Source organism: Vicugna pacos, unplaced genomic scaffold, assembly GCF_048564905.1.
Source record: "Vicugna pacos unplaced genomic scaffold, VicPac4 scaffold_452, whole genome shotgun sequence".
Taxonomy (NCBI): domain Eukaryota; kingdom Metazoa; phylum Chordata; class Mammalia; order Artiodactyla; family Camelidae; genus Vicugna; species Vicugna pacos.
In genome coordinates this window covers 6,599-18,211 of record NW_027329130.1, presented here as the reverse complement: position 1 = coordinate 18,211, position 11,613 = coordinate 6,599, and the positions used below count along the sequence as shown (strand labels likewise).

Genomic DNA, 11,613 nt, shown 5'->3' with positions numbered 1-11,613 from the left:
CCCTCGAGTGCACACTCAGGGCCTGCACACTCATGGGCCTGCACACCCCTGGATATGTACACTCCTGGGCCTTCCCTGGCATGGGCCTTCTCTGGCCCTGGCTTGCACACTACTGGGCCCGCACACTCCTGGATTGCACACTCATGGGCCTGCACACTCCAGGACATGCACAATCTTCAGCCTGAACACACCTGGGCCTGTATACTCCTGATTTTGCACACTCCTGGGCCTGAACACTGCTAGGCCTGCACAGCCCTAACCTGTACATTCCTGGGCCTGCACACCCCTGTGTCTGCACACTCCGGAGTCTGCACACGCCTGGGGCTGCACACTCCTGGGCCTGTACACTCCTGGGCCTACACACTCCTGGGGGTGCTCACTGCTTGGCCTGCACACTCCTGGGCCTGCACATTCGAGGGCCTGTCCTCTCCAGGGCCTGCACTCTCCTGGGACTGCACACACCTGGGCCTGCATGCTCCTGGACCTGCGCACACCTGGGCCTGCACGAACCTGGGCTTCTACACTCCTGGGCCTGCACACTCCTGTACATGCTCACTCCTGGGACTGTATAATCCTGGGCAAGCACAGTCTTGACCTACACACCCCTGGCCCTGCCCTATCCCGGGCCAGCCCCCACTTCGGCCGACCCTCTCATGGACCAGCACACTCCTGGCGCTGCACACTCCAGGGCCTGCTCGCATCTGTCCCTACACACTCCTTCGTCTGCAAACTCCTGGGCCTGCTCCCTCCTGTACCTACACACTCCTGGGCCTGCACATTCCAGGGAATGCCCTCTCCTGGGCCTGCACACTCCAAGGACTGCACACACCTGGGCCTGCTCACTCCTGTGACCGCATACTCCTCGGCCTACAAACTCCTTGTCCTGCACACTCCTTGGCCTGCCCCATTTGGCCCTGCCCTCTCCTGTGATGGCCCTCACCTTTCCTGCACTCTCCGGGGCCTGAACACTACTGGCCCTGCACACTCCTGGGCCTGCACACTTCTGTCCCTGCACACTCCTAGGCCTGCCCTCTCCTGGGCCCACACAATGCCTCGTCTGCACAGTCCTGGGCCTGCACACTCCTTGGCCTGCACACCAGCCCTCTGTGGGGCCCTTCCTTTGCTGAGTCTGTGCATGAGCTCCCTGTGATGCCAGCCCGCAGAGGTGACAGGTGCAGTAGGTGTTTGTGGTTCTAGAGACATGATGGCTTTCCTAGGAAGCCGGGTCCAGAATGATCCCCACTGCGCCGATGGGGGATTGGGGAGACCCTGAGAAGCAGGTGGCTTGTCCAGGGTGACAGCACTGCTGGCGGGGGAGCTGGGTCTGAAGCCAGCTGTGTCATCAGAGCTGTGACCCTGGCTGCATCCAGGCCTCCCCAGGGCTATAGGAGGGGCCGTGTTGGTGTCACTGGGTGGACATGGCATGGGGTGGGAAGTGAGCCATCAGCAGCCCAGAGAGGCCCTTGGGGAGCTTTGTGTAAGGAGGAAGCTTGGGGAAGGGGACCCCAGGAAGTGACCTCACTTCCCTGGCAACAGAGCCCAACAGAACTTGGGACCCAGGTCACCAGGCACCCGCTGTGTAGAGAAGGACACTTCTCAACCTACTTGGCTGGTGAACTCAGCTCAGCTCAGACATGTTTTGTTGCATCCCAAGATCCCGAGGTCGCGGCCCCCGGAAAGCCCGCAGCAACGGCCTTTGCCAACAGTGCCGACAGTGGGTCGGGTCTCACCCCAGGCGCCTCTGGCCTTTTGGCCAGAGGGACCGAAAGGTAACACAGGGAGGCCCAGGGCAGGCCCGCCCAGGCCAGGCCACCACTCAGACCCCACCCGGGTGGCCCCACAGCCCCTTCCTGACTGGTGGCGGTGGGGCAGTCATGTTGGGGGGGTCCTGCCTCAAGCAAGAGCAGGCTGAGGAAGGGTCAGAGGCCTGGGGGGCCGATCACATCACCAACCTGGGTCCAAGCGGGCTGGCTGGGATGTGGAGAACCGGGGCAGGGCCCTGCTGCCCGAGGTGGCGCCCATGCCCTAGGGTGTGTCTCTTGCCTCCCGGGTGACTGAGATGACCAAGGTCCCAGTCTGATCAGGCAGCAGACGGTCGAGTGGGGCAGAAGCAGGAGTGGTCCTGGCCAGGCAGGGCTCTGAGACCTCCGGGCCGGGCCGGCTGCCGGTCACTGTCATTGCAGAGCCAGACACCGCAGGATCCGGGGAACCAGGACACTCATGCCAGCTCCCCAAGTGAGGGGCTGGTGTGCCACACTGTGGAAGGCCAGCACAGGCTCCGGAAGAGTCTGGGTATGAAGGGCTCCCCACCACCACGGCCTCCTGCCCAGACGTCGCCCAGGTCTCTCCCCAGAATCTTGCCCAGGGCTGAGGGGCAGCTCAGCACCCCCGGCTCTGACCTGGAGCACCGGGCCCACCACCCGGGGATTCAGGTAGAGGGCCAGGAGCCCCCCGAAGCACAGCCCAAAGGTGAGAAGGGCAGGGCCGGTGCGGGTGTGTAGGTGAGGGAGGGCGGAGGGCTGGGCCACACAGGGAGGCATTCCCAAAGTCTGCTGTTGGGACCAGAACAAAGACGGGCCTCAGACCACCTGTCTGGAAGAATTCAGTCACAGAACAAGTGCCTGTGGGCACTTGCTCGGTGGGAGCTGTCTGCAAAGCTCTGGGAAGATTTCTGTCCTTGAAAAGGCACGTGGAAAGGGAGCCATGTGGGTACCTTTTTCCAGGTTGTGCCTGAGCACAACCACTAGACTTAAAGCTCTCTCCACGTCCAACAGTTACAGGTCCAGAGCAGGCAGGGGCAGGGGAAGATGCCAGAGAACAAAAACAGGACCACCAGGGTCCAGCAGGAGACCGCGAACTCCCTCCAGCTGCTCCTGCTGAACATGAAGATCCTGCTGCTCCAACTGCATATGAAGAGCCTGCCATTCCTGCTGATCTAGCTGCTCCTGAAGAGCCCGCCGTTCCTGCTGATCTAGCCGCTCCTGAAGAGCCCACGGCTCCTGAAGAGCCTGCCTCTCCTGAAGAGCCTGCCTCTCCTGCTGATCTAGCCGCTCCTGAAGAGCCCACGGCTCCTGAAGAGCCTGCCATTCCTGAAGAGCCCGCCGCTCCTGAAGCGCCTGCCGTTCCTGCTGATCTAGACACTCCTGAAGAGCCCGCCATTCCTGCTGATCTAGCCGCTCCTGAAGAACCTGCCGTTCCTGCTGATCTAGCCGATCCTGAAGAGCCTGCAGCTCCTGAAGAGCCTGCTGCTCCTGCTGATCTTGCCACTCCAGAAGAGCCTGCCGCTCCTGCTGATCTTGCCACTCCTGAAGAGCCTGCTGCTCCTGCTGATCTTGCCACTCCTGAAGAGCCTGCAGCTCCTGCTGATCTTGCCACTCCTGAAGAGCCTGCTGCTCCTGCTGATCTTGCTGCTCCTGAGAAGCCTGTAGTTCCTGCACCTGCACCTGGGCCGCTGGGCAGTGGAGAACCATTTTAGGCATCATCACCCACTAGGGCTGTGCCCCTCTGCACCCTCCTACACCTTCTCCAAAATCCCACCATAAATCCCCTCCCCTACCCGAAGTTGACTTCCCTGCCCCTGAATTTGCTTTTGTTTTGTTTTTCTTTAGTTTAGTTTATTTGTTTTACATCATTTATGGCATCCTATATTTTTCAATTTTCCACCTCCTTTAATAAAATACAGATTTTTTTCCCTTTTTAATTGTGCATTTCAGGAACATTAAGTGCATTCCCATGCTGTCCGACCATCACTATCATGTAGTTTTATGCTCTTTACGCTATTTATGCCTGTGAAGGACATCCCACCACGGCCTCAAACCCCTCCTCTGGACACTCCTGGGCATGCACACTCCTGGGCCTGCACACTCCTGGATCTGTACACTCCTGGGCCTTCCCTGGCATGGGCCTTCTCTGGCCCTGGCTTGCACACTACTGGGCCTGCACACTCCTGGATTGCACACTCATGGGCCTGCACACTCCAGGACATGCACAATCTTGAGCCTGAACACACCTGGACCTGTATACTCCTGATGTTGCACACTCCTGGGCCTGAACACTACTGGGCCTGCACACTGCTCGAACTGCACACTCATGGGTCTGCACACAACAAGACCTGCACAATCTTGGGCATTAACACACCTTGGCCTGTATACACCTGATTCTGTACACTCCAGGGCCTGAAAAATGCTGGGCCTCACAGCCCTGGGCATGCATATTCCTGGGTCTGCACACTCCAGGGTCTGTACCCTCCTGGGCCTGCCATGGCCTGGGCCTGCACATACCTGGGCCTGCACACTCCTGGGCCTGCACAATGTTGGGCCTGCACACACCTGGGCCTGTATACTCCTGGACCTGCACACTCCTGTGACTGATCCCTACTGTGTCAGCACACTCCTGGGCCTGTACACTCCTGGGCCTGCCCCCAATTCGGCCGGCCCTCTCCTGGACCTGCACACTCCTGGCCTGCACACTCCAGGGCCTACGCTCTCCTAGGCCTGCACGCTTCTGGGTCTGCACCAACCTGGGCTTGCACACTCTTCTCTCTGCACACTCCTGGGCCTAAACAATCCTGGGCCTGCACACACCTGGGCCTGTACACTCCTGGGCATACACACACACACAGGGCTGTACACTCCAGGCCAGCACAATCATGTGCCTCCTCCCTCCTGTGTGTGCACACTACTGGGCCTGCACACTCCTGGATTGCACACTCATGGGCCTGCACACTCCAGGACTTGCACAATCTTGAGCCTGAACACACCTGGGCCTGTATACTCCTGATTTTGCACACTCCTGGGCCTGAACACTGCTGGGCCTGCACAGCCCTAGGCCTGTACAATTCTGGGCCTGCACACTCCTGTCTCTGCACACTCCGGAGTCTGTACACGCCTGGGCCTGCACACTTCTGGGCCTGCACTCTACTTGGCCTGCACACTACTGGGCCTGCTCCCTCCTTTGCCTGCACACTCCTGGGCATGCACACTCCTGGGCCTGCACACTCCTGGGCCTGCCCTGTCCCTGGCACCAGCCTCCTTCACCCCAACGGTGCCACTCACACGGCTGCGGTGTCTAGCCAGGAGCCCCCAACCGAAACCCCTCCCGAGGGACCCCCTTGCCGGCCCGCAGGGAAGCAGCGGGGCTCCTCTTACCTGCGAGGCGGAGACGTAGTCCAGCTGCAGCCTGACGTCCAGCTGCCGGGCGTGCAGGGCCAGCTTGCATGAGGGCAGCCGGATGGCCATGATCGGCTGGAAGCTGCCCCCGGAGCCACTACCGCCCCTTGGGGAAGAAGAGGAGGAAAATCCACGTCAGTGCCAAGAACACAGGACCCGTCCACAGAGGGCCCCTCAGGTGTGACAACCCCAGAGGCGCCCGCAGCCGACCTGGGCTGAGAGCCACTTTTCTCGCGGAAGCTCAAGGACCTATGCTGAGCCTCCCTCTCCCTCCCTAAAGAGGGAAAACCCAGAGGTTTTCTAACTTTGCACTCACTGTCCATGTATCAGCCATGTCTAGTTTACCTCTCCAGCAGGGCAGACCCCCTCCCTGCCTTCCCCACCCTCTGCAGGCGGCTCTCGGGGGCCGGAGGGGCGCCCTTCCTCCCTGAGGCCAGCCCTGCTGGGGCAGCAGGTGTAACAGAAAAGACCAAATCTGACTGCCTATTAGATCTGTTCTTTTTCCTTTAACCCTCTGCTGTTTTCCAGGCTGTCTTACCAGCTCTGCCCCTTTTGTAAAACAATGTTGCCTTCAGCCTGAAATTGACAGCAGAGCCTGTTCTCAAGGCTCTCAGCCTTCAGGATAAGAGCTCTTTTCCTCTCCTATACACACAACAAGCTGCAGAACAGAAAGTAACATTTGTTTTGTTAGAGGCTTTACAGGGGCCCCATGAGCTGACCCACAACTGCAAAAACAAAGAATTCCTGCACCAAGGACTTTGCACCAACCACCCACAACCCCTCTCCTTTCGAGTGTAAAAGGAGCCTGAAGTCTCACTCGGAGAAGGTGGCTCTCCAGGACATTAGCCTGCCATCTTCTCGGTCAGCTGCCTTTCCAAATAAACTCACTATTCTTTACCCCGACACCGCGTCTCCCGATTTCTTGGCCTGTCGTGCGACTTGCGGAATGAGTGTGGACTTGGAAACACAGGGAAGGAAAGCCAAGTCAGGACTCTCACCCTCTGCCTCTGCTCAGAATACCACCAAGGGGTTGCTGGGACAGTGGACGGAAAACTGAGGCTGCAACACGACCATGAGCACTGGGCCTGGGTGGGAGAGATGGCGGGTGCTGTCCGAAGCGCACCCGGCCTCCTTCCGAGTCACATCACACCCACGTCCCCAGACCCAGGGAGGCCTGGAGCCCCACACAGCAGAGCGCCTCCAAACCTGCAGATGCCCAGTGACCGGTCCACTGTGCACCCTCTGGCGCCCTCCTCCCCGCTCCTCCTCCTTCTGCCCCGCTGGCTCAGCCCTGGTCCCACCACATCCTCACCCAGGGCCAGCACTGCTGCAGGAACACCCTCGGCAGGCCGCCCAGCCTCACGCCCTCAGGTCCGCACACCTGGTTGGTGCAGCTCTGCCCCTTTCCAGCCCTCACCACCGGCTCTCCAACCGCCTGCTCTCCCGGCCTCCGCCCCCAGTCCTAGAGAGCGCCTCCTCTGGTCACGGCATCCTGCCCTCTAGGGTCGACAGGGCCTGCACATTCCTGGGCCTGCACACAACTGGGCCTGCACACTCTTGGACCTGCACACTCCTGGATTGCACACTCATGGGCCTGCACACTCCAGGACATGCACAATCTTGAGCCTGAACACACCTGGACCTGTATACTCCTGATGTTGCACACTCCTGGGCCTGAACACTACTGGGCCTGCACACTGCTCGAACTGCACACTCATGGGTCTGCACACAACAGGACCTGCACAATCTTGGGCATTAACACACCTTGGCCTGTATACACCTGATTCTGTACACTCCAGGGCCTGAAAAATGCTGGGCCTCACAGCCCTGGGCATGCATATTCCTGGGTCTGCACACTCCAGGGTCTGTACCCTCCTGGGCCTGCCATGGCCTGGGCCTGCACATACCTGGGCCTGCACACTCCTGGGCCTGCACAATGTTGGGCCTGCACACACCTGGGCCTGTATACTCCTGGACCTGCACACTCCTGTGACTGATCCCTACTGTGTCAGCACACTCCTGGGCCTGTACACTCCTGGGCCTGCCCCCAATTCGGCCGGCCCTCTCCTGGACCTGCACACTCCTGGCCTGCACACTCCAGGGCCTGCGCTCTCCTAGGCCTGCACGCTTCTGGGTCTGCACCAACCTGGGCTTGCACACTCTTCTCTCTGCACACTCCTGGGCCTAAACAATCCTGGGCCTGCACACACCTGGGCCTGTACACTCCTGGGCATACACACACACACAGGGCTGTACACTCCAGGCCAGCACAATCATGTGCCTCCTCCCTCCTGTGTGTGCACACTACTGGGCCTGCACACTCCTGGATTGCACACTCATGGGCCTGCACACTCCAGGACTTGCACAATCTTGAGCCTGAACACACCTGGGCCTGTATACTCCTGATTTTGCACACTCCTGGGCCTGAACACTGCTGGGCCTGCACAGCCCTAGGCCTGTACAATTCTGGGCCTGCACACTCCTGTCTCTGCACACTCCGGAGTCTGTACACGCCTGGGCCTGCACACTTCTGGGCCTGCACTCTACTTGGCCTGCACACTACTGGGCCTGCTCCCTCCTTTGCCTGCACACTCCTGGGCATGCACACTCCTGGGCCTGCACACTCCTGGGCCTGCCCTGTCCCTGGCACCAGCCTCCTTCACCCCAACGGTGCCACTCACACGGCTGCGGTGTCTAGCCAGGAGCCCCCAACCGAAACCCCTCCCGAGGGACCCCCTTGCCGGCCCGCAGGGAAGCAGCGGGGCTCCTCTTACCTGCGAGGCGGAGACGTAGTCCAGCTGCAGCCTGACGTCCAGCTGCCGGGCGTGCAGGGCCAGCTTGCATGAGGGCAGCCGGATGGCCATGATCGGCTGGAAGCTGCCCCCGGAGCCACTACCGCCCCTTGGGGAAGAAGAGGAGGAAAATCCACGTCAGTGCCAAGAACACAGGACCCGTCCACAGAGGGCCCCTCAGGTGTGACAACCCCAGAGGCGCCCGCAGCCGACCTGGGCTGAGAGCCACTTTTCTCGCGGAAGCTCAAGGACCTATGCTGAGCCTCCCTCTCCCTCCCTAAAGAGGGAAAACCCAGAGGTTTTCTAACTTTGCACTCACTGTCCATGTATCAGCCATGTCTAGTTTACCTCTCCAGCAGGGCAGACCCCCTCCCTGCCTTCCCCACCCTCTGCAGGCGGCTCTCGGGGGCCGGAGGGGCGCCCTTCCTCCCTGAGGCCAGCCCTGCTGGGGCAGCAGGTGTAACAGAAAAGACCAAATCTGACTGCCTATTAGATCTGTTCTTTTTCCTTTAACCCTCTGCTGTTTTCCAGGCTGTCTTACCAGCTCTGCCCCTTTTGTAAAACAATGTTGCCTTCAGCCTGAAATTGACAGCAGAGCCTGTTCTCAAGGCTCTCAGCCTTCAGGATAAGAGCTCTTTTCCTCTCCTATACACACAACAAGCTGCAGAACAGAAAGTAACATTTGTTTTGTTAGAGGCTTTACAGGGGCCCCATGAGCTGACCCACAACTGCAAAAACAAAGAATTCCTGCACCAAGGACTTTGCACCAACCACCCACAACCCCTCTCCTTTCGAGTGTAAAAGGAGCCTGAAGTCTCACTCGGAGAAGGTGGCTCTCCAGGACATTAGCCTGCCATCTTCTCGGTCAGCTGCCTTTCCAAATAAACTCACTATTCTTTACCCCGACACCGCGTCTCCCGATTTCTTGGCCTGTCGTGCGACTTGCGGAATGAGTGTGGACTTGGAAACACAGGGAAGGAAAGCCAAGTCAGGACTCTCACCCTCTGCCTCTGCTCAGAATACCACCAAGGGGTTGCTGGGACAGTGGACGGAAAACTGAGGCTGCAACACGACCATGAGCACTGGGCCTGGGTGGGAGAGATGGCGGGTGCTGTCCGAAGCGCACCCGGCCTCCTTCCGAGTCACATCACACCCACGTCCCCAGACCCAGGGAGGCCTGGAGCCCCACACAGCAGAGCGCCTCCAAACCTGCAGATGCCCAGTGACCGGTCCACTGTGCACCCTCTGGCGCCCTCCTCCCCGCTCCTCCTCCTTCTGCCCCGCTGGCTCAGCCCTGGTCCCACCACATCCTCACCCAGGGCCAGCACTGCTGCAGGAACACCCTCGGCAGGCCGCCCAGCCTCACGCCCTCAGGTCCGCACACCTGGTTGGTGCAGCTCTGCCCCTTTCCAGCCCTCACCACCGGCTCTCCAACCGCCTGCTCTCCCGGCCTCCGCCCCCAGTCCTAGAGAGCGCCTCCTCTGGTCACGGCATCCTGCCCTCTAGGGTCGACAGGGCCTGCACATTCCTGGGCCTGCACACAACTGGGCCTGCACACTCTTGGACCTGCACACTCCTGGACCTACGCACACCGGGGCCTGCAGGAACCTGGGCCTGTACACTCCCGGGCCGGTTCCGTATTGAATCTGCACACTTCTGGGCCTGCACACTCATGGGCCTGCAAACTCCAGGACATGCACAATCTTGAGCCTGAACACACCTGGGCCTGTATATTCCTGATTTTGCCCAATCCTGGGCCTGAACACTGCTAGGCCTGCACAGCCCTAACCTGTACAGTCCTGGGCCTGCACACCCCTGTCTCTGCACACTCCGGAGTCTGCACACGCCTGGGGCTGCACACTCCTGGGCCTGTACACTCCTGGGCCTACACACTCCTGGGGGTGCTCACTGCTTGGCCTGCACACTCCTGGGCCTGCACATTCGAGGGCCTGTCCTCTCCAGGGCCTGCACACTCCTGGGACTGCAAAAACCTGGGCCTGCATGCTCTGGACCTGCGCACACCTGGGCCTGCACGAACCTGGGCCTGAACACTTCTGGCCCTGCACACTGCTGGGCCTACCTTCCCCTGGGCCCGCACAATCCCTCGTGTGCACACTACTTGGCCTGCACACTCCTGGGACTTCCCTCTAATGGGCCTGCCCCCAAGTCGCCCGGCCCTCTCCTGGACCTGCACACTCTTGGGCCTGCACACTGCTGGTCCTGCTCCCACTTGTGCCTGCACAATCCTGGGCCTACACACTCCAGGGCCTGCCCTCTGCTGGGCCCGCATACTCCTGGGACAGCAGACACCTGGGCCTACACAATCCTGGACCTACGCACACCTGGGACTGCATGAACCTTGGCTTGTACACTCCCAGGCCTTCTCCCACATATGCCCGTACACTCCTAGGCTTGTTCCCATCTGTGCCAGCACATTCCTGGGGCTGCACATGGCTTGGCCTGCACAGCCCTTGGCCTGTACAATCCTGGGCCTACACACTCCTGTCTCTGCACACGCCGGTGTCTGCACACACCTGGGTCTGCAACTCCTGGGCCTGCACACACCGGGTCCTGCCCTCTCCTGGGCCTGCACACACCTGGGACTGCACAGGCCTGGGCCTGCACTCTACTTGGCCTGCACACTGCTGGGCCTGCTCCCTCCTGTGACTGCATATTCCTAGGCAAGCACAGTCTTGGGCCTACACACATCTGGCCCTGCCCTATCCCAGGCCAGCCCACACCTCGGCCGACCCTCTCATGAACCTGCACACTCCTGGGCCTTCCCTCTCCTGGGCCTTCCCCCAATTCGGCCGGCCCTCTCCTGGACCTGTACACTCCTGGCCTGCACACTTCTAGGGCTTGCGCTCTCTTTGGCCTGCACACTCCTGGGTCTGCACCCACCTGGGCTTGCACACCCTTCTCTCTGCACACTCCTGGGCCTGCACACTCCTGGGCCTGCACACTCCTGGGCCTGCACATCCCACAGCCTGCACACACCTGGGCCTGTACACTCCTGGGCCTACACACACACACAGGCCTGTACACTCCTGGCCAGCACACTCGTGTGCCTCCTCCCTCCTGTGTGTGCACACTCCTGGGCCTGCACACTGCTAACCTTGAACACTCCTGCACCTGTTCCATCCTGTCATTGCACACTGCTGTGCCGACACACTCCCGGGCCTGTACAGTCCTGGGCCTAACCTGGCCTGGGCATGCACCCTCCTTGTCCTGCGCACTCCTATGTCTGCACACTCCTGGGCCTGCACACTGCTGGGCCCGCACAATCCATCGTGTGCACACTCCAGGGCCTGCACACTCCTGGGCCTTCCCTCTCCTGGGCCTGCTCCCCATTTGGCCGGCCCTCTCCTGGGCCTGCGCACACCTGGGTCTGCACGAACCTGGGCCTGTACCCTACTGGGCCTGCACACTCTTGTACCTGCTCACACCTGTGACTGCATACTCCTCGGCCTACAAACTCCTGGTCCTGCACACTCCTTGGCCTGCCCCATTTGGCCCTGCCCTCTCCTGTGACGGCCCTCACCGGTCCTGCACACTCCTGGGCCTGAACTTGACTGGCCCTGCACACTCCTGGGCCTGCCTTCTCCTGGGCCCACACAATCCCTCGTCTGCACACTCCTGGGTCTGCACGCTTC

At 60.6% G+C, this 11,613-nt stretch overlaps 1 protein-coding gene across 3 annotated transcripts; it reads right to left on the bottom strand.

The window, feature by feature from the left end:
• Positions 1-104: 104 nt before the first annotated feature.
• On the bottom strand, positions 105-11,056 carry LOC140695578 (uncharacterized). Of its 3 annotated transcripts, XR_012071228.1 has the most exons (5): positions 8,502-11,056; positions 7,943-8,069; positions 5,148-5,274; positions 2,714-3,451; positions 105-2,256 (listed from the first exon to the last, which is right to left on the bottom strand). XR_012071228.1 is itself a non-coding variant. In XM_072958274.1 (4 exons), the coding sequence occupies exons 3-4, from the start codon at positions 5,215-5,217 to the stop codon at positions 2,775-2,777; spliced, it is 747 nt and encodes a 248-aa protein (XP_072814375.1). In that variant the 5' UTR covers positions 5,218-5,274; positions 7,943-8,069; positions 8,502-11,056; the 3' UTR covers positions 132-2,774. The 3 variants fall into 3 exon arrangements, 1 of the variants encoding a protein (XP_072814375.1); XR_012071229.1 differs by having other exon boundaries at positions 112-2,876; XM_072958274.1 differs by having other exon boundaries at positions 132-3,451.
• Between the last annotated feature and the right edge of the window lie 557 nt (positions 11,057-11,613).